The following is a 20,870-nucleotide window of genomic DNA, read 5'->3' as shown; positions in this document are numbered from 1 at the left end:
ACCTAAAGTATAGTTTTTCTAAGAATTGTGATGAACAGTTTTTTCTTCAGTCTTTTCTAAAAGGCAGAGTGACAGTTCTTTCCAGAATGCTGTGAAGATTTTGAAAAAATACAAGCACTGTGTGTTTGTTGGTTTTTCTCCAAGGTGAGGGTCCATTTTCTTTATGACTTTTCAGGTAATCATCCAGCACCAAAACCTGCTCATTTCCAAAGCCAACAACACCATCAACTACTCATTGCTGAGTAATGACAATGCCTTCTTGAGCTACTACCCCCATTATTTCACACAGCGGACTCTGACAGCACGTTTCCAGATGAACAATACAAAGCCGCCTCATGTCCAGATGGTGCGGAAACCGGTGCTGACTGCTATGGGCTTGCTGGCACTGCTAGGTATAGTAACCACTGATTAAAGACACATCAATGACCCCTCCTACCTAGAAGCTTCCAGCCTAAGAAAGATTGTTCCAGCCATCTCACCGTTCATAAAAGCAGGAGTTCTCCTACTCACTGTCTACTAGCTGTATTAAGAAAATGAAACTTCATTTCCTCAGAGAGATTAATAGCTCATAAAATATTGCTGAGAATCTGTTATCTGTTTAATTTAATTTAGTGCTTTGTTTATACCCTCTGTGTGCCAACCACTCATATTTTGTTGACTGGTACTTCCCTCTTGTGATGCAAGGGGTAACATCCCATCAGGCTGCAACTGTCTTTAAGAAATCCCTGCAGCTGGAAGACTCGTGCAGCATATTACAGGAAGAACCTCATTCACCGTCACCTGTTTGCATGTTACTAGCTGAACTGCTAAGCGTAAGAACTGCTGTAGTATGTGCATGCTCTGCTGTTGTAAAATAAATCTGACTGAAGGCTGTAACTGGCAAAATAAGGCAGAACATAGCTCAACCTATGCTCAACCTATTTGCATGCTTTCACCCTGCAGCTTCTGATCCAGGACTGACTAACAGTGATGCTTACAGTTGTCACATTTTACATTTTTTAAAGGAGAAGAGCAGATTTTAGCGGAAGTGAAGATCAGTGGAGATGAAAGCGCTCAAAACAGCACAGTTGGTGTGCTGGCATCTGTGCACACCCCAAGTGAGACACAGCCCTCAGACAGCTGGCAAGCTACTGTACTGATGTATTCAAGTGAGGATAACAGGACTTCATCCAACATCAGCACCGTCACAGTGAATGCCACCCACTTCCCCAAACTTAGAGGTAAACAAATATCATGTAGGCAGCTCACGTTACGTGATCTTTAGGACAGAACAACAGCTGGAAAACTTCTACTGAGTTGCCTTTCATTGCAAGAGTGAATTTAGTTTGCTAACTGGCTCTCTTATCTTTTGTGCACTCCTAGATTTTCTCAGGTATAATCATGTTCTTCTTTGAAAGGTTAATTCCTAATGCCTACACTTTGACCCTGCCTTTAATGGCAACTGCCAAGTGCTACCTTGTTTGAAAACTATTGATCTATTGATCCTTGGCTGGATATTGCCAAGCAATTCCCTTAATGAGATGGCTCCAAGACAGCCAATGCAAACACACAATTGCACAGCTGATGCAGTTACCCAACAAATGCATGCAGCACCTGTGCAAAAAGAGGATTTCAATTCTTGTTTTGGAAGTAATAGTTTGAAATGTAAACTTGGCAAATGTAAATTGTAGAGCCTCATAAGAGTGCTAGCCATGGGACTTTTCTAGTGGAAGTCAGGCTCCAAAGTTCTGAAATCACTTTTGAAAAGGTAGACACACCTGCAGGTACACACCTGCTGAATTTATTCTTGTTAATCTTTAAATCCAAGTAAAGAATTTACTTTGTTTTGTTTGTGTTCCTTCAGGGCTGATGTATGTGACGTATTACATGGATAACAACCAAACCAATCCCTATCTGAAGTGGAAAAACCTAGGAAGCCCTGACTTTCCTTCTCCAGAACAGTTCCAGCAAATAAGGGATGCTGAGGTATGATTATATGTTTGTTTGAAGTGTTGTACGGGTAAAGTGCTTGTGTAAAAGACGAGAAATAAGGCCTGTGGTCAAAATTTCCTTAGCCACAGTCATTCACTTTTCATATGCACACAAAAATTCACTTGTAGTCCTGCAGAAAAGTGCAGATGATACACAACTTACGCCTTTGTGTTTGTGTTATACAACCTCTTTGCTCTGGGCCTACCCATAAAGTAAGGAGGCACAGTTGCTCCTGGGGAAGAAGATTCTCCCTGAATCTTCTGTGAGCTTTGAGACTTCTTCTGTTCCATCTCCCCAAATAAGTCACATGGCCCTGTTTATATTACAGAATGGACAAATTGCTGCATTAGAGAGTTGGAATGAACCCCCTTAATAATAGAAAACAAATACCTCTCTGAGGGGAAACCTCTGAGGGGCTCATAGGGAAACCTACAGTTTTCCCTCATTCTCACTAGTGCTGAATGCACCACAGAGATAATTAAAGAATAAGTCTTTGAGAAATCCTCTCGTCCCTATGGATGAAAGCCATGTGAAGATTACTTACCATATGTGAGCATGTTTGAACAGCCTGTCACTTCAGCTCCCTCTCCCATAGTTTCCTCTATGCATGACTCCCAGGTTAAAAAAAGAGGTCATCTTTATCCCATTCAGGGCCCACAGACACTACTTGCCTTCTTACTTTGGTATACAGTACTGTGTCTTCTCTTTCCAGTCACCATAACTGGCTATTGCTGAGGCCTCTTGGATACTGTAGGAGACATCAGCTCTTCCTTGAAAAGGGCCGCAGCAAGATTTTAAATGCTCGTGGCTATTTGGTACAGCCTCATCCCCAGAGACCAGCTGCGTAGCTGTTGTAGCTGTCGTAGCTAGCAGTAGCTTGCTCTGTACACTGGGAGGAGATGGGGGCATGGTTTGTAAAGACCTCTAGCCTGAAAGACATACTGGGGAGGTTACCAGAAGTGACAGATTGTGCCTAAGGGCATTTGTGATCATCCCAGTTTGTGAGATGGACAAACCCTCTGTTTCCTGAAGAGCTGGAAAACTGGTGAGCATTAAGTCTCCCAGTGTGAAGAGGTTTGATGCCTGTAAGCATTAGCAGTATCAACTCTATTGGAAATTTAGAGTCCTACAGTAAATACACAGGCACTTTACACTGATTTGACAGTTGGTCTTTAGTGCTGTAATGAAAGATTTTTCGCAACACTACTCTTTGGCTCCACAGGACCCACTGGCAACAGGCCCATTCCCATTTCCTGAAGATGGCATCCTGACACTGAAGCAAGACCTTCCCATTCCCTCAGTCTTTCTTATCCACATCTGTGCACGACCCAGATCAGCTCCTGATCAAGTATGTGTTGTATTCTGCTATCAGACACATTGAAACAGAAACTGCTTCCTGCCTTAAATCTTAGAAGAAGACCATTTGAGTTAATTTTTTGTTAAAAGTACCATGTAGGAATTAGTAAATAAACAATTCTTCTCTCCTTTGATGAGAAGGCTCTCAAAGATATAATTCAAGAGAAAATACTACATAGCAAGTGATAGGAGCCATCACTGAGATGAATGGAAGTTCCCATGGAGGGAAATTAGTAATGCAGGACTGAAAACTGCAGTATCTTTTTTAAAATCACATGGTGTGCTACAAGGCTTGATGAGAGCTCTCCAGTTAATAATGGATAGCTAAAGCTAAAATGGAATAATGGCTGCCATATTAGACATCTATCTGCTCATCAGTCTCACCCATGTTCATAGTGGTACCCAGAGCCTCTGAAGGTCCTCTGCACAGCTGATGAGTGGGGGACATAGGCTACAAAAAGCTACAGAGCCAAGAATTTTGTTTTAACACCTGATCTCAATGGGGAAAAAAAATCAAAGCAAATAATTAGTAAGGAAGGTTGAACACAGAAATGTGACCTGGCTGATTGGTTTGTACAGTTTTCTTACATGGGCTTCTGTCTCTGGACAGGTGACTGGTGTTCGTTTGATCGCCCTCACAAAAGGGCAGGTCGTTGTGCTGTGGGACGACGATTGTGTAAAGTCAAAGTAAGTAGCTTTAAAATAAAATAGATACAAATGAGTTACCAACATATTACTCCCTAGGTTTCCACAAGCCCTACAGAGTAAAACAAGTTCAAAAATTAATGAATTACTGCTCTTTGATAGATGATACAGTGTGTTTGTCTGACAAAACGAACTGTAGGACCTGCATGCAGAAACTTTGAAGAGGAGCCCTGCTTAATTTGCTGCCTGACCAAAGGAATCTGCCTGTTCCTCACCAGCATTCAGTGGCAGGAAGATTTATGGTAAAAGTTATATTATCAGCAGATGCCTGAGTGGGATCTTGCACATCTCTGTAAGGGATGTGAACTGGAATAGAAAATCTCCAGTTGCTTGCTTTGGTAAGCTGGACTCAACTGGAAACCCTCTGTAGGTGAACTCTGAAAGGTGTTACAGTGTACAGCCAGATTGCCTCAGGAGGCAGTGACTTAGCTCCTTTTCAAGCCAGTCTCCCTAGATTCTTCATCCTTGATAACCCTGATGTCTGAGTGAAAGATGAGTGACATTTTGTGGTGCTGCATATATCCAAAGTAGCAAGTCAGTCTAGGTGTTCTTCTGCGGGCTATTGGAGCCCTGGTTCTTCTTAATACTGAAAATCATGCCATCCTACTTTTGGTAGGAGTGAGTCAACTGAATGTTTATTATTTTTGTCCTTCTTGCTGAAATAGCCCTGAGACTAGTATTTGAATGTTCAACACATTATCAGTTGTATTTACAAACCTCTCTGGTTTTCTTTTCTAGATGTATAAAGACCTTTGAAGTGGAATTCTCACCAGATGGAAAAACGTACCAGCGGATTAATGCCAAAGACACAATATTCACTCTCTGGGTCTACAGTCCAGGTATGGCAAGAACACTGGTATTAGATAATCTGTCATGTTGATATTGCCACTCATGAGTATGTGAAACACTGTTTAGTAACTACTAAAGGCAGGTCACTTGCTAGTAACAGTCCCATCACAAATAAGAGCTCATCCCTTGCTTTAGGATCATATTCTCAGTGAGAGCCTTATTCTCAAGGACGAACAGTGATTGAGAAATAGCCTTGAGGACATTATTACTAGTATGCCAAGGGTAATTGTCACAAAAGTCACTTGTCACCCAGCTGCAGGCCTGGCAAGGTCCCTGAGAAGTTAAGGAGCACTTCTGTAGCTGGTGTAGAAATACACAAAAATGATAACAAAAAACCCCACAAAAAACCATGACCAGACCTTGCAACAGAATGCTTTACTTTACTCAGATAAGACATCGGAGTGATGGAAGGTAGTGATGTTTTATTTGGGTATTTTTTTGTTTATCTGCGGGGGGGGAGGGTGGGTGTGGGGTGGTGGTGGTTGGTTGCAGGTTTGGGGGGTTTTTTTCCCATTTTTTTTTCTTTTCTTTTCTTCTTCTTTTCTTTTTTTTTTTAAGCAAATGCAGTCTAGTCAGCAACATGACCATCCAACAAATATTGATAATAAGCACTGATGAGAGCTGGGTGAAACACAGACAAACTTTCCCTCATACTGATAGTATTAAAAAGCAATTGAGAAGTGTTTTTACCAGAAATACAGGCTTATATTACCCTGAGAAAGTCTTAACATCAGCAGTGGTTGCATAATAAAAGTTCAGAGCTATTATTGCAATATAAAGGCTACACAGGCAAGCAAAAACTGTAAATCATGGCTATGGCCAATCTTTGAAATTATTATTCATTATTATATTATAATATTATATACCGGTTTTAATTGTTTGTTTCAAAACCAACAACAACAAAAAAGACTGTTTTGAAAAAATACCATGTCTCAGTAGTCCTTATTGCTAGGAACTTCTCACCCATTATTTCTAGCGTTCTTTTTCTTCCAGAATAAAAACACTAAAACACATATAAAAATCAATTAAATAGATAAAATACCCCCAAATTTATATTGCTTGTGGGTTCAAAGATTCTGCTAAGGAAATCTTTTAGTTCTTTGAACTGGATCAAGGATAAAAAGCAGCAGAACCACAGAACGTCAACTCACATACCTTTAAAGTAAGTGGTGCTGCTTCCTGAGTAGAGCAGATGGTTTTTCAGTCAGCCTGCATACTTCTTGTTCTGCTTCTTTGTTGAACCTGGCCCCACATAACCTGTTCCAAAGGCACAATTCAGGCAGAAAAGTAAGTCAGAAAAAAAGGAGATAACTAGTTGTGTGTAGCAGATGTCACAGCCTTCTTCCAAATGGACTGCTGGGAAAGCAGTCCTGTAGCTGTACTTGCAAATCCTAATAAGTAGAGAGGACATCCTTGGTGAAACAAGATATAAAAGCCAGTACTTGGCTAATAAATTGAGGAATTTATTATAATTTTTAATCAGACAGGCACAGACACGCTTACTTAGGGTGCAAAACTGATTTCCCCAGCCCGTTCCACAAACCTACATTTTACAGGAGTAATGTCTGCTTCACATCCTCCAAGTACCACAGGTGTCAGCATTTCACAGTGACCATTTCTAACCTTTTCATTTGCAGGAAGCTCAGTCTCCGGCTTTTACAGAGTGCGTGCCATTGACTACTGGGGGAAGGCAGGCCTGTCCTCTCTTCCCGTGGGGTATGTTGAAGCTTTCAAGTGACCCTGAAGAGTGGTGCCTGGCTTGGTGTCAGAGTGGTGTATGTTCCTTGCAAATGACAACTCCCCAGAAAAATAAACTCCTCCCAACCTGAGGAGGGAGTATGGAAATGACCTGATGAAGTTAGGAATGCAAGTTAGAAGCAACTGCCCCTATTAACTCTTCACAGCACAAAAGACAGCATTATCAAACAACCACGACTGCCAACCCAGCTGGTAGGAGGCTGCTGTAGGACAGGGATTGAGCCTGGTAACTAGGAATCACGGGGATAAATATTTATTATTCCCTATTATTACACTGAGCTAACAGCCAGGGCAAGCTGAGATTTATAGAGGTCGCAGACTGTAACAGGAACAAGACCATTGCTTCACTGTGTGAGTGAGGATGGTAGCAAAGGCACATGGAGGACCTGTCTAAGAGTGAACTGCCTGCCTTAGCTGCCAGGCTGTCGTGACATAAGGGTTTGATGGAAAAGTGCACGGCAACCAGACACATTCAGAGCATGAAGTGAAGGATCCCTTATTCCCTGCTGGTTAGTCACAGTGGGTTATTTCAGAACACTTGCCATGTCTTCAGGTGTATGAGGTACTTCATTCTCTCACAGAGGGGTTTCCACCCAACTCTCTCAGTATTTGTGACTATTACATGATGCCAGAGCTATTTCCCATACTCAGAGGAAGGGCTATCAGCTCATTCTCAGAGGGGAGAAGGCACAGAAAGCCCTAGCCTCCAGACTTCCCGGCCTTTTCTCTTTTTAGTTTTTGTCCAAGTCACCTGTTTGGACTCTGGCCGTCAGCTGCTGCCTCTTTGTGGAGGAGGCTCTAACCCTGAAAGTCCCTCTTTCTCTCCGTTGCTGTCACCTAGCCTGGTGTCCTTCAGGCCTTAGAGCTAGCACCTCCCCTCACAGAATGTAAGTGACCACTCAGCTCTGCATGGCCAGGAGAAAGCAGAAACACTAGTTAGAGCCTTTTGTGTTTTCATGTGACAGAACAGCACACTCTTGAATGTAGCAGGGCAGCTACTTAGGACACTTAGGAAGTTAACAAAGAACAGTTTGAGCTCCTGTGCTTTGCAAAGCATGTGCACAAGCGTGTGACAGCCCTAGATCATGGGCTACGGATCACCACTGGCTGTGCTTGCAGCTGCCAAACACTTTGTGTAAACAGCAAAGTTCCCTGAAATTGCAGGGGGTGCTGTTTTATTCTTCGCTTTTCACAACTGGCACAGTTTGAGCTGTGCCTTTAACAGGCTTGCAGAGAGAAGGATAATGCCAGTGAAAACAGCCAGAGTGTTTTCCGTAAGAGGAGTGACTGTCACACAAACAAGTCCCCTACTGCTCTCTTTGCTGACATCAGCCACCTCAGCAACATAACAACAAAAACTGCATATTTGATGAAACATTCAGGTCTCAGAAAAAAGAAGTGCCCAAGTTTGCACAGTAGGAGAGAGGTGAACTACCTCAAATACCCTCAACTTTTACAGCGCAGAAAAGAAGCATATGCAAAAAGGCAGTGTATGTGAGATGTGGCCTTGTATCTCCTCACCTGCTGGTTACTTGTTCTTGTGCCTGTACTGAAAATTAGCCTTAAAAGATGCATTCTGTCACAGAATTCAGAAGAAATATTTCTTGTCTCCTTTAATAAGGGGCACTTGTTGCATCCTAGTCCTCCAGTTCCTTGTCCCTACAGGCAGAGCAGAAAAGGGCCATGGACTCCACAGAATTGAAAACCCTCTCAATTTAAGAAAAGTTACTGAGACATTCTACTCGGATGGGGATAGTAAAAATACATTTTAAAGTTGTGATAATAGCCCCTGAGTGAAGAACAGTTAAGTAAAATCTAGCAGTTAACACATGTTGTTTTGCTAGTATGAGGTGGAACCACGAATAAAATTATTTTCAGAAATACTAAGTATAGGGTCTTGAGAGATTTTAGTGTGTCTGAAGCAGGGGAAGATGCAGGAGCTGGAGAGGACAGTTTAGTGTGTTAGGATGTCCTAGTTGAGTACCCCTTCTGCTTTAAAATTTTCCCACCCTGGCAATCAGAATATAGCAGTCTTTATCAAACCGAGGACTATGCACTAGTTACAGGTGTATTAAACAAAAAAAACCCCAAAACAAAAAAACAAAACCAGAAAAAAAAAAAAAAAAAAAAAAAAAAAAAAGCTGTAGTGAGTAGTATTGATTTTGTGCAGGGATGAAAATGTATAGATGTGCAAACCATGAAAAATAGAAGATTTCTTCTGAAAATCTTCTTTGCTGCTATGATGTAAACTCATGCCCTTAAGAAATTAACATGTATTAGCAATTACAGAGAGAAGAGAAGTTGTTATTTCCAGGTATGAGTTTATTTCTAACAAAGTATAAAAGTTTTGAAATGGCGTTTTCTTTTCTTATCATTTAATGTGTACAGAAAAACGCTATTTAGTACTTGAAACTTGAGATTTCTGTAACCATCTGTTGCTGATTCTGACAGTGTTTCCAAAATTGCATGTTTAACTAATCTCCTCTGTTACATGTAGTGATCAGCCTCCCATTACAGTTTGAGTTTTCAGAAGTGCCAATCATCCATAGCACTAGGTGTTCTGTAGTATCATAACCAAAGCAAGACTGCAGAGCACTCATGTATTTCTCTTGCTGTTCATTAATCCAAATAAGAATATGTAACTGCAACTGCAACATGTGATTGTTTGCCTGCGCTTCAAACAAAAGCTTGTGAGGCTATATAACCATTTTGCAACTGAAAGAACCTTTCAACTGAGTATTTTACATTGTCTAATTGTGTATATGCTACATTTGTTACCATCTTTTGTGCTAGTCAATAAAACCGGTTTTTAATCTTTCATATGAACCCTGTAAAAACAGGATCTGATCATTGTGTTGTAGAAACTGCTTAAAACTCTTACGTCAACAACTTAATCTTGTGAAGACTGTTCTCAAGCACTGTCATGTTTTAACCTCAGACAACAACCAAGTACCACACAGCTTCTCACAGTGGCTACCAGCACAAGGGGTAAAAGGTAGCTTGACTCATGGAAGTTCCAACATTACATAAAACTAAAGCATAAAGGGAACTTTACCATAAAAAATGTCAAGGCTGAAGTAGAAACCTAAATGCATAGATTGCTTCAGTTACCACAACCTGGGGAAAACTGGTCAAACTCAGGGTGGTATCATAGTGCCTGATCTCAGGAGTTGCAGTGTCCTTGCTGGAGGAGGTTCACTGGTGTGTGAAGGACAATATCCTTGCAGGGTCCCTCCTGCTGTTGCGCAGTCATAGTCTTTCTGCCAGCACTAAAGGACCTTCTGAGGACAAAACAACAGTCCTTTTAATGCATAAACAATTTTTTTATTTTGTCTTGTTAGTGGAAAGTTTGTTCAGGACAAGAGATTATGACTTGGGACCTATGCACACACTTAAACCCAGGAATAATAGACTGCTTTTCATCAGCCAGCTCAAACAGCAGACAGAAGATGTCTGCCTCTAGATATACCGGAGATGTTTCATGTTGAACTCAAGAGAATCTCAAGAGAAGTGTAAATCTCATCAGAATACATTTATGGCTGCCTCCCCTACCCTACCTTGTCTTTCACATTTCCTGCACTCATTGGAGAGAAATGGATATGAGGTAACTCCCATCTGTTCATTAACTCACCACATCACAATGAGGACCTGCTTGTGGTCCTGATGGAAACATGCTCTCCCAAGTACAATTCCTGGGGCATTTGAACTCTGTGGTGTATTCAACCAGAATTGCCACTATGTTTCTATGATTCTGCAGGCTTTGCCTCTTGCAGCTGAGGAGGAATTTCACTGCTTATCTCATCTAGACAGACTACACCAAGCACAATAAGGATGCATTTGTTCCTGCATGTTGATTGTCTCTTCTTGCTACAACTCTCATCTGCTTTGGTCATACAATTACCATAACCATAGACATTAAAAATCCCACTTCTCTAAGACTGGTAGTATTGGTCTGAAAGTTCTGGCCAAAGGCCATGCTTCTTCAGCTAAGGGTTAGTGTTGTCTAATCAGTTGTTATACAAGTCCTAAGTTCACAGATTCCACCCCAATACTTCCTTCTGGGAGAAGGGTGCTAGTGGAGAACATTCAATCAATGCACTGACCTTGCACTTAGTCCAGCAGAAAAGGCTGATATTTTTTCAATGCTCAGTAGTTCTCTATCTGTGTGGGCTTTTGTTAGCATTGCCTGCTAGTGCTCCTCTGTTTCTGTCCTTAGCTTTAGGTGGTAGTTTACAATCTTGTTCCCTGTCAGGGTAGATTTCCCTAGACCTGAAGAGCAAGGACACCTTTGTTCAAGTGGGTTGAGAGCCTTACGAGTATTGCCAGGAAATCCTGGGAAATACTAGTTTGAGAGATTTGCTGCATCCCTGGGATGATGTCTCTGGTCCTGGAGAGTGTCTCTGGTCTTTGGTTTCTATGTTCTTTCTAGTTACTCTAGGTAAGATTGTGCAAGCATCTTGCAGAAGCTGTTTAACAGTGCAGTGCTCTGGAGGTCTTCAGTCAACATCAGCCTCGTGCCACACACCTTTTGGAAGCCTTATCAGCAGGGGCTGTTCACCTTGGTCTTACCTCTGTGCTTGGTAATTATAACTTGTAAAAATTTGTGTAGTTGACAAACTGCAGGGTTCAGCACGGTGCTGGGGTGTTCTAGAGGTATTTTTATTACTAGGAAACACAAAGTGAATGCCATTTTACTAAAAGCAGTGGGAAATACATCTCAATAATGCTGGCTCGGGTTACCCTTTTTCTACCTGGAGATTTCTAGGTACTCTTCTTCTGGTGTTCTCTACCTGTGAAATTCTTGGCCATAAAACCAGTCTGTTCTGTATCTTTCAGTTCTATACCTTTCAGATACTGAAAACTGGATTATGAAGGTGGAGGGGAGCAAATTACTGGTAATGTCATTAGAAATGCAAGCACCTGCTCATTTAAGCAATGTCCAGAGTTATTGAAAGTAGCATCTGTTTTATTGAATTTGTGTTTCTCCCCTTGGGAGCCTTGCTGCAGGTAGCTCTGCCTCAGACATGCTCTCCAGTCCTGGTTTTGGCTGGAGCCATCTCACTGGCGTGCCTGTGCCCTGCCCTGTGCCTTGTTCCCCTCACTTGCTGGCTGGACTTCCGAGGTGAATCGCAGACTTGCCCTGTCACCATGCTCTTGTCTGATGACATGCACTATCAGGGGACCTGCCCCTCTCACCATCCTTGCCCTGCTCCTCTGCTGGGGAGCGACATGCCCTGTGTGAGCTGGGAACACCCTTGGCTGCTGTCTCACCTGTCCTCAGTGAGCATCCTTAGTCTTTCTGCTCCCCAACAGAGAGGACAGCAGATAATAAAAACCAATTCCAGAGGTGCCTTTTTTTCCAAAACATTTATTGACAAATGCCACATTAGGTATTCCACTGAAAATTCAAATATTACTATTATATTGCACACAGTTTACAGATCCCCCAATATTTTCATGTGTTTTTGAGGAAAAACACACTATTCCATACTATGATTTTTTTTATTGTTAGTTGAGTGGCAACTTCAAGATGAAGAGGTCTGGTTTCTGTGCTTAAGGATAGGATCAGAAGCGTACTTTTAGCAGGCCCCTGCAATGAAAGAAAAGTAAACTTTAGTCTGTGTAAGTAAATTTGCAAAGTGCTTTAACAACCTTTTAGTCTCCAGTGAATCTATAGTTACAACCTTCCTAGGATACTTCTGAATCACAGTACAAGACTAGGATGTGGGGTGCAAAAGTTGCTGTTTGCATTGTTCTGTGTCTATTGGCACAGACTCAGGCAGCCTTTCCCAGCTAGCCATGGGCTTTCAGCTTTCCTGAGTTCCCGGCCATGACCCTGCAAACCAGCTGCCTTCCCTCTGCCACAGGGAACAGTACAGAGCGGAATGGTGCAGGGCTGCCCATGCCATCGCCACAGCCTTGGATGATGCCAGTACCTGCTCTGTAGTGGAGGACTGGCTGACACAACGATGTGCTGTTCAGGAAGTTTTAGCTGCCATTCCTTGTCCCACAGTGCGGAATGCATGTGTTACCTGGCTTAGTAAAGGGTCAAGGCAAGGCTTTGAAATTGAGGATGTGAAGGGTGTGGGTACTCAACTGCCAACAAAGAGGAATTTCTGCCTCCAGCATAGCCCTGAAAAAGTATCTGCCTATCTCATGGACAGCATTTGAACTAGGAGATCAATTCCTGTACCTCTGGAAAAATGTTCTCAAAATGAGCCTTAGACATGGTCTGTTTGCATGTATGTGGTGCAACTGTTGACTCCCACTGCCAGCAGACACAGTCAGAAATGCTGCTCAGAGCCCCTCACCCCTGCTACTCAGACCGCACAGGACACAAGTCATGATGGAACTAAGAAGTGCGAGAGTGGTCCTTCCTGGAGGCACCTTCTCATCCTTTCGTGGAGGACACTGCACAGACCCAGGGTAAGATACTATTATGCAAGTGGCCAAGACACACGTTTCCAAGTGCAGAAACACTGGCTTGTTGCATCTATCCCTGTCCTGTCTACTACAGTAACAAGGCTGATCATCTTCTGGTAGTGTACCAGTTTCAACACACAGGATTCCTGTAAGTAGCAATCTGAAGGCTGCAGAACCAGCCTGTAGCAGGCTCTTGCCCTTGCATGGATTTCCCTTTGTAGCTCTTTTTCTAATAGATCTAACATTAAGAAACAGTTGCTAAAAAAGAACAACTGTGTTTGCTGTGGTTCTGTCACATTTAAAGCAAATGCAATCACCTAATGTACAGCTCAGTGAGTTTGCTAAGTAGCCCCAAGTACCTGACTGAAGCACAGGCTGGAACTGGCCAGACATGCAGATTTCTTCCTGCTTCTGGCGCACAATGCGCTGGATGGCTGGGGGGAGGCCACGGGGATTGCGCGAGAAGATCAGGGAATAGCCATCGTCACAGGAGCCATCCTCCTTCAGGCTGCGGCAGGCGTAGGTGATAGCATAGTTATCGTAGTCGGTGTCAATCACCCAGTAGTTGTCCCCTGAAACATCAGAACACATGCGTTTGTCACACTGGGCAAAACAGAGCAGAGGTAGATCCTTCAGCACGGAGATGACAAATTTCAACACATGGCAAGGATAGCTTTCCAAAGAACCTATAATCATGTCACACATCCAGCTTGTCTCCACACCATAAAGGGAAGAACTGGGACAAGCACAGGGCATCTTGAGACCATGTTTTTCCCCATGATGCTCAGTGCATTTTCACCTTTAGTTTCTTAGGCTAGAAGTATTAGGAGGACTAGGATTTTCTAGGTTTTCAATGACAAAATATCTCTATGTTGCTGGCTCAAGCAACATAGGTGGAAGGAAGGACATACAGTACAGATTACATTTCCTATACAGGAAGCCTCAGTAAAACATTCCTCCTGTGTTCTAGCCTTGCTCAACTAAGTTTTTTTTTGTGTGGCTTATCTGGCAGTACTAAGTGAATGTATTTCTTTCTTACACACTAGAAGTCCTCCCCAACTTCTACAGCTGAAGAGCCACAGCTATGGGAGACTCAGGCACAAAGGATGGGCTTTGAGGGGTGCATAAATGAGGTTCAGCATGAGCAGTTTCTGAGAGCAGGACTTAACAGCTCCATTTCTTGAGTCCAGCTCTGTCTGCCTGAGGAGAAATGTCTTGTTGCTGGGGTGCAGTTGTGGGTCCACCTGTCTCCTCTATTTAGCTATGAGGAGTACAAGGATGATGGACCTCAGCACTTATACAATGCCCACAGTGGGGTGCAGGAAGTACTGCTTCCCCAGGTTCAACACCACACTTGGCTGTACAAAATCCATGCGTGTGGCCCACTGCCTCTGAGCCTCCATGTTAACATACATGGTGGATAAGAGGGATCTCTGGGAGGTCTCTGGATGCTGCCCTTTCTGTGGACATAAAATTCACTGCTTGGATAAAGCATGCACCCCAAAAAAGGATGTTTTGTCTTCACTTGGAGCAATCTGAGCTGAACTGTTTTTCCTGCTTGTATGTTGAAACACACATCTGGACAGCTGTAAGCAATTGACTAGCATCAGGGGGCTGGAGAATTTCACTCACCACCACTGGAGAGGTAGCTGGCCAGTCCCTGGTAGGTCATATACATTTTTGCTGGAGTGGTTGGGTCAGGTACCGTATACTGAGCAGCCATGTCAGCACAGATCACCCAGAAACTGCAATGAGATCCATAAGACTCAAGGTAAAACTTGGCAGCATGAGAGCTTCAGATGGGTGTCCCACACTCAGGACTTGGGTACAGCTGCCTCAGGCATGGGCATGGTTTTCCATAGTGCAAAGTCACTCTTTGTCACTGAGTAATGCAAATCTGCGACACCCCCCAGTCACTGCTGGTGGTTGCTGCTGCTGTCTGGTCCCCAACTCTGCTGTACGGCTATACTGTGGCTGGGGCAGTGCCCTGACCCTCCTTCAGTTCGGTGGGTGTTTTACCACCCATTTCTGTACAAGCAGACAGCCACCAAGAACAATAATGAACATGGTTTCTTGGTTCCCTGCTAGCAGTCTGCAGGGTGAGCTGACCTGCATTTGGGCTCACTTGGGGTCAGTAGCTGTGCCCCAGGCAGAGGAAGGGAATTGGCTCTCCCCTGTCTAACCTTTCCCAGCAATATGAGCACAGGGATGTCTGTTACAAGCACAGTAATAGTTACAGCCCCTCTGCTAAGCTTGTGAAAAGCCATCACACAGCCTTTGAGACACCCCGTGGGAGTCCATTTGTTCCAATATCCTTCTCTGTTTGGTATCTGTTTGCTTTGAATGCCACCCATATTTCAACACTGTTCATCAAGCATTACCTGGATTTGTGAAACAGTGGAAGGGTCTTCATTCCCCTCCTTGCTCAGGCTGTGCTTCCCCTTATCCTGGCTTTGCAGAAATAAAATTTGCAGCAGCCTTGAGACCCCACTTGTTTTCTGAAGAGTCCTTCTGGGAATCTTCCCACTTGCACTGTGTGGCATGCCTGCAAAGCTTCATTTGCCCATTCCCAAAATATCCTGGAGTGCTGCACTGTTGAGATGTACAAAGGTTCATAGCAACCTGCTAGTGCTAGCCTATTGGAAGCCACAGATTTTCTTTTCTGCACTCAGAAAGCTATTTAATCTCTTTACATGCTGTAATTCCTTGTAGTAATCATGACCAAGAGGCAAAACTCTAAGCTTCCTGCCATCTGTCCGTTCAGGCATTGCAATTACATCTAAGAGTTAACCACATGTTCTCCTCAGAAACCTGTCCAACATTGTGTTGAGATACCTGTGAAAGTAATGCTCCTCCCCTTTCCCATACCTCTCAGTGAAGTGAGGGTTGTCCTGCCCTTGCAGCGCCACAGCCTTCATTAGCTCCTTTACTTGATTGCAATGAATTTATCTAACCATTCCATCAATCAAGATTTGACTTAATAATTGACTTTACACAGTAGTTTTGTGATAGACCCAAACCTGAGCAAGGCTGAGAAGAAATTCAGTACTTAAAAGTGTCTAACCTCTAGCTTCTAAACTAACACCCTGGATAAACTTCTCTTTTTAATGAAGAAAACCCAGCCATGTTGTGTGTTCAGGATAGATCACTATCCATGTCCCCCTCATCCAGTACCTCATGGCAGCAGCTAGAGCTGAAAGTCAAGAGAGCTTACCCAAAAAGCTTCACTCGGCCTTTGGAGGACGCTGTCATTGTGCCATCTTCCTCCACGGTGTATTCAGCAGAAATGTTGTCCTGAAGGAAAAGGCCTTCTGGATCCTTCTTGGCCAGAGCATACCATTTTCCTGCATACTGTCATGAAAAGTGTATTAATATCTGGGTTAATCACCATGGCAAGATTAGCACAAAAACCATTTTGTGATCAAAGTGCCTTTCTAACTTCCCATTGCCTGATAAATGCCAGTCTGAGTTTGGGTGGGAATGTAGCACACAGATCCTACAGTGCTGCCTGATGAGCCCTCTGTGCCAGAGGGAGTGGGTCTAGCAGCTCTGCACTGCTGTGTGTGTCTACTCGTCAAGTGAGACGTTCCTGTCACAGTAACCCCACACCAAAAGCATCTCCCATCCTAAGACATCTTCTGAGAGACTGGTTCTTCCCTGTTCCTGTTCAAGCCCCTGCTCTTCCATGAAATACCATACCAAATTCAACAATATCAAATTGCAGGTGCAAAGACTGTAGCAAGCTGGCTGGGGACAATCTTTGTGGCTTCCAGGGGCCACAGCTGATCTCTGACAAGGAAAAGGCTCTACCCAGCAAGGCAGAAAGTGACGACTATGTATTCAAAACAAGAAGATGATGTGCTGGGGAGAGTAACAACAGAGAGAAATCGGATGAGATTAAGAGAAAGAATATGTTCATGCAAAAAATGGCCCCTGGAAAATATACAAGAAGTATCTAGTGAAATGAAAACAAGATCTGAACAGATGACTGACAGAGAGGAAGACCCTTAAAAGTTAACATTATCAGTAGAAATGCTGAGGAGAGCAGGATCTAGCTATGTTAAATTTGATTCTGCAGTGAAGCTAATGAAATCTATTAGGCAAGTTATATGCTTAAGCCTGCAAGCCCTTAATTTCCAAATACAGGAGCCAGAGCAAAAACTTTGACTTTTTAAAAGTGGGATATTCCCAAAGCTTTCCCTGGACATGGTTTGTTTCCAGCAAAGCCAATCTTGTATAAAGTGTTTGCCACATCCCAGCTGCCCCTGGAATTGTAGTGTTTGCTGTGGTGGTCAGTGGTCAGTGTTTGCTGACCATTAGTTAAAATCAGTACTGACACATATGTCTTGACCTTCCCAACAGCAAGTTAGCCCTCATTTCCTCCTCAGAAGCACAGATAATGTGTCTAAACAAGAGTCAGTGTTCAGGATACCAGACTAGGTAAGATTTCTCTTTGCTATGACTCCCAAGAATGACTAGTGGTGGATGCAAGTACCCTAGGGCTTGTGCTTGATCTTCCTCTCTGATGTGGCTCTAAATTGTTTCTTTCACGGAACTGCTCAAAGCTCAAAGCTGTGCTGAGCTAAGAGAAGATGACCTCTAACTGAGTAACATCCCTGGCTTTCAAGACCAGTTTTAACATAATGTTCAGAAGGTTAAACAGTACTGAGGAGAGCAAACAACAGGAACAGCATTTGCAAGACAGCTTATGAAAGAAGTTAACTTTTTTGTGAAGAACCTGTTTAGATGAACAAAACTCATAACCTGGAAAACCAGTTTATATGTAAAGCTTCTTCATATGTACTATTGAAATAACCATAATTACCCTTTTTGGATCAAAATTGTCTTTCACAGCAAAGGACTCCACTGCACAGGTCTGAGCTAGGCTGTATTCAACAGTATAGAAGACCGAGGCCAGGAAAACATACTGTGCGTATTTCATTCTGCAAGACAAAAGCAGACATGAGGGGTTTATTTCATGCAGTAGGTGGAGGTAGCTAGTGCTACAGATGCATGTCCATCATTTTAAAACTAGTTTCTTTCCATGCTAAGTAGACAACCAACTCTTCCACTGATACTGAGTCATTGTGGTGCCTAAATTCAGCCAAAACTGAACATCAGTGACAATTACTTTGCAAGAGTATTTTGCTTGCCAGTAGTAGTAATGCAGTTCATGGTATTTTTGTATTATAAATCAAGCCAGACTATGGATAAGGTTGGTAAGAATTGGTAAAAAATTGAAATGTTTTGAATTTTGTTTTCACAAGAAGAAAAATATTCTGATGAGCTCTGGTAAAGCACTGTACATTGTAAAGATGTTTTTTTCTAATTATTTCATAGTGAATGTCCACTTTGCTTTCGAAGCAGCAAATCTGTGTTCTCATCACCAAAGCAGGCCTTTTCTAGGTGCCTACTCTAATGGCATAGTACACCTTGGTATTGGCTGTCCTCTGACCATTCCTTCAACAAACATGACAAATAATATTAATTTTCTAAAGGCTTGGTCTGTCACTGCAGCACAACCACTAGGTGCCCATGGCTTTATTTTTCTTGTTGGGTATCCCTACTCATCCATATCCCAGTATATTTGTTTCTCAGAGTTTGGGAAGAGAGCACCTTCATGATACGTTCTTGCAGAGTATTTGACCCTGAATAGCTGTCCTGATGCCAAGATAAAACAGTTACCTGATGCTTGTCAGCACCATCCGAGCTGAGCTACTAACCCAGAGCCCAAAAACCCAAGCAGCTACTCTGTTTCTAGCTGCTGCCATGCAAGCTGCACTTCCCTGCTGCAAGAGATGCCAGTCTGATCCACCTCTGCTGAAGAGAGACCTACCTGCTGAGTAGAGATGTTGGAGATCCTTGAGACTACTCTGCTTCAGTCTTTGGGCTGCAGGAGAGTTTTGTGTCAATTGTCCTCCAGCTCCCTTTAAATAAGGAATCTGCAAAGTCACTAATTGGTTATTTTTGCTCATGTGCCTGAATAAAACACTTAATCTTGGATAATCCATTATGTAAAAACCAAGTGTAATCCTCACGCTGGTGGGTCTGACTGCTATGCTAATACAAACACAGCTTTTACATAATGGAAAAAGCTGCCCAGAAAGCTAATAAATCTGCTGATTTGATTGTACCACTGCTTTGTCTCATTGAAGTCTTTCTGCTTCTAACACGTTAGGAGAATAAGCACAGAGCATTAATTAGAGAGACACTTGGACTATACACACACATCTGCATAGACACATGCTCAAGTTTGACAACTTGCATGGAGCAGGTACATAATTAGCTCTTCCGATACTGGCATCATCAAATTAAGGTGATCCTTGCAAGAGGAGGAAGACATTGCGCATTACCGACATGTGAGAGGGGACAAAAAGTTGCAAAATTGCAGTTTTGCCCTCATGTTTGTATCAAAATCTTGGGAGTCGTCGGTTCTCCTGTGCACTGAAACAGTTTTATGTACATTTTTCCTAGTTAATCTTGTCAACATTTCCAGTTACATAAATACTACAGCTCTCTCCTACCTAAAATGTTCCTTCTAGTAGCCTTTCATGGGGATACAATACATCGCAAAAAGACAAGAAGGCAGAAATCACTAGAGGAGTACTTTTGGGAGCAAACCATGCCTGTCATTCTCAAGCACCTGAAGAATTTCTCCAAATGCAAAGGCTGCTCCTGTACTCTTCGTCCCAGTCTCATCTGGGAGCTCTAAGACTTCAGACACTGAAGTAGGAGTTCCCAGTATTAGCAGTTACTCTTCACACTGGGTGCTAAGTGCTGGGGAGCCTTGGACATAGCCACTAGAGACAACCCTGTTATTCCTGTGGAGTGAGCCCAGGAAGTCCGGAAGCTTTTGGTTCAGATCCAACAGTCTGGACTTCCAGAGTGAGGCTAAAGCCTTCTGGATGTTTTCAGCTTGGTCCAGTGATCACTTACCCTCTCTTGCCCAGGACTTCCTGAACAGAAGCACACAATTTTGCTGTGTAGCTGGTGTGAACTGTGTTGCTTTCCAGGCAGCTTATTTAGGGCTGGCCATTGTCTGGAAAACGCTGTCCTTGCTTGCTGCCAGAGGAAACTTTGATCTGGCCTCTGTGCAGCTTCCATCTACACTTTGGAGGGAGGCAGTGGTACTTTGCATGCAGCATGGTGACTGAACATACCCTGTCCATGCTATCTGTGTGTCTTCAGAGGCAGCCTGGGCAAGTCCACACGGAAATGCGCAGATGGTTACTGGGACTGCTTGGTCACCTAAAGAGTACACAAAAAGTAACTTCTTAAACCGTACTTCAGGGCTAGATGCCCATTAGATCTTAAAGGGACTGACACTGGATATGAAGTGTTTTCTTCCACCCTGACAGGGGGACTTGATGCAGAACAAACTGCAGTGTTTTCTGTAAATTAGAAGGCTTCCAAACACTTACCACTTCATCTGTTTCCAACAAAACAGATTAGTGTATGTCCATGTGAGACATAGGTGACACTCGAAGCCATGCTTAGATGAACCACTTAATCCCCTAGGGATTAGACATATGCTAATAATAGCTAATCACAGCACAAGGTTTTGGTTGGTGAGCATAACATCTGTCACTGCATTATTTGCTGTTTGGAGCAAGAAGAAAACAAAAGCAAATTTACCTTCGTTTTTGCAGTATTATGGTCATTTGTGCTGGGCATAGGAAAAAAAAAAAGGGAGGAATCAAAGCACTGAAACATATTCCTGGGCTTGTTGAATTTGATGTGACATGAAGCAGATTTCATAAAAACAAAGATGCCCTACTGGCTTTGGTTATCAAAGAAGATACCGAAGA

The 20,870-nt window shown here is 43.0% G+C and overlaps 3 protein-coding genes across 4 annotated transcripts in view; 1 reads left to right on the top strand and 2 right to left on the bottom strand.

Annotated features, from left to right (window-relative positions):
* The window catches only part of SLC26A1 (solute carrier family 26 member 1), a 37,612-nt gene extending 31,018 nt beyond the window's left edge, over window positions 1–6,594 (bottom strand). For both annotated transcript variants that reach the window (XM_048292943.1, XM_048292941.1), the window contains exons 1-2: window positions 6,505–6,594; window positions 6,037–6,138 (exon numbers count right to left, since the gene is read on the bottom strand). The gene's annotated coding sequence lies outside the window, so the exon portion shown is untranslated. The remainder of the gene's footprint in view (window positions 1–6,036; window positions 6,139–6,504) is intronic.
* The window catches only part of IDUA (alpha-L-iduronidase), a 46,137-nt gene extending 36,678 nt beyond the window's left edge, over window positions 1–9,459 (top strand). Inside the window, exons 8-14 of the mRNA XM_048292944.1 lie at window positions 176–392; window positions 1,005–1,220; window positions 1,844–1,965; window positions 3,194–3,319; window positions 3,938–4,014; window positions 4,771–4,871; window positions 6,519–9,459. Of these exons, the coding sequence (XP_048148901.1) occupies window positions 176–392; window positions 1,005–1,220; window positions 1,844–1,965; window positions 3,194–3,319; window positions 3,938–4,014; window positions 4,771–4,871; window positions 6,519–6,619 (960 nt within the window). The 3' untranslated portion in view covers window positions 6,620–9,459. The remainder of the gene's footprint in view (window positions 1–175; window positions 393–1,004; window positions 1,221–1,843; window positions 1,966–3,193; window positions 3,320–3,937; window positions 4,015–4,770; window positions 4,872–6,518) is intronic.
* Window positions 9,460–11,987: 2,528 nt separating this feature from the next.
* Window positions 11,988–19,007, bottom strand: LOC125320540 (purpurin). Its single transcript, XM_048292945.1, has 6 exons — window positions 18,899–19,007; window positions 17,888–18,005; window positions 16,277–16,413; window positions 14,695–14,807; window positions 13,422–13,634; window positions 11,988–12,229 (listed from the first exon to the last, which is right to left on the bottom strand). The coding sequence occupies exons 2-6, from the start codon at window positions 18,002–18,004 to the stop codon at window positions 12,219–12,221; spliced, it is 591 nt and encodes a 196-aa protein (XP_048148902.1). The 5' UTR covers window position 18,005; window positions 18,899–19,007; the 3' UTR covers window positions 11,988–12,218.
* Window positions 19,008–20,870: the final 1,863 nt, after the last annotated feature.

Source organism: Corvus hawaiiensis, chromosome Z (assembly GCF_020740725.1).
Source record: "Corvus hawaiiensis isolate bCorHaw1 chromosome Z, bCorHaw1.pri.cur, whole genome shotgun sequence".
Taxonomy (NCBI): domain Eukaryota; kingdom Metazoa; phylum Chordata; class Aves; order Passeriformes; family Corvidae; genus Corvus; species Corvus hawaiiensis.
The sequence above is the reverse complement of the archived record's forward strand: the minus strand, read 5'-3'. Positions and strand labels throughout refer to the sequence as shown.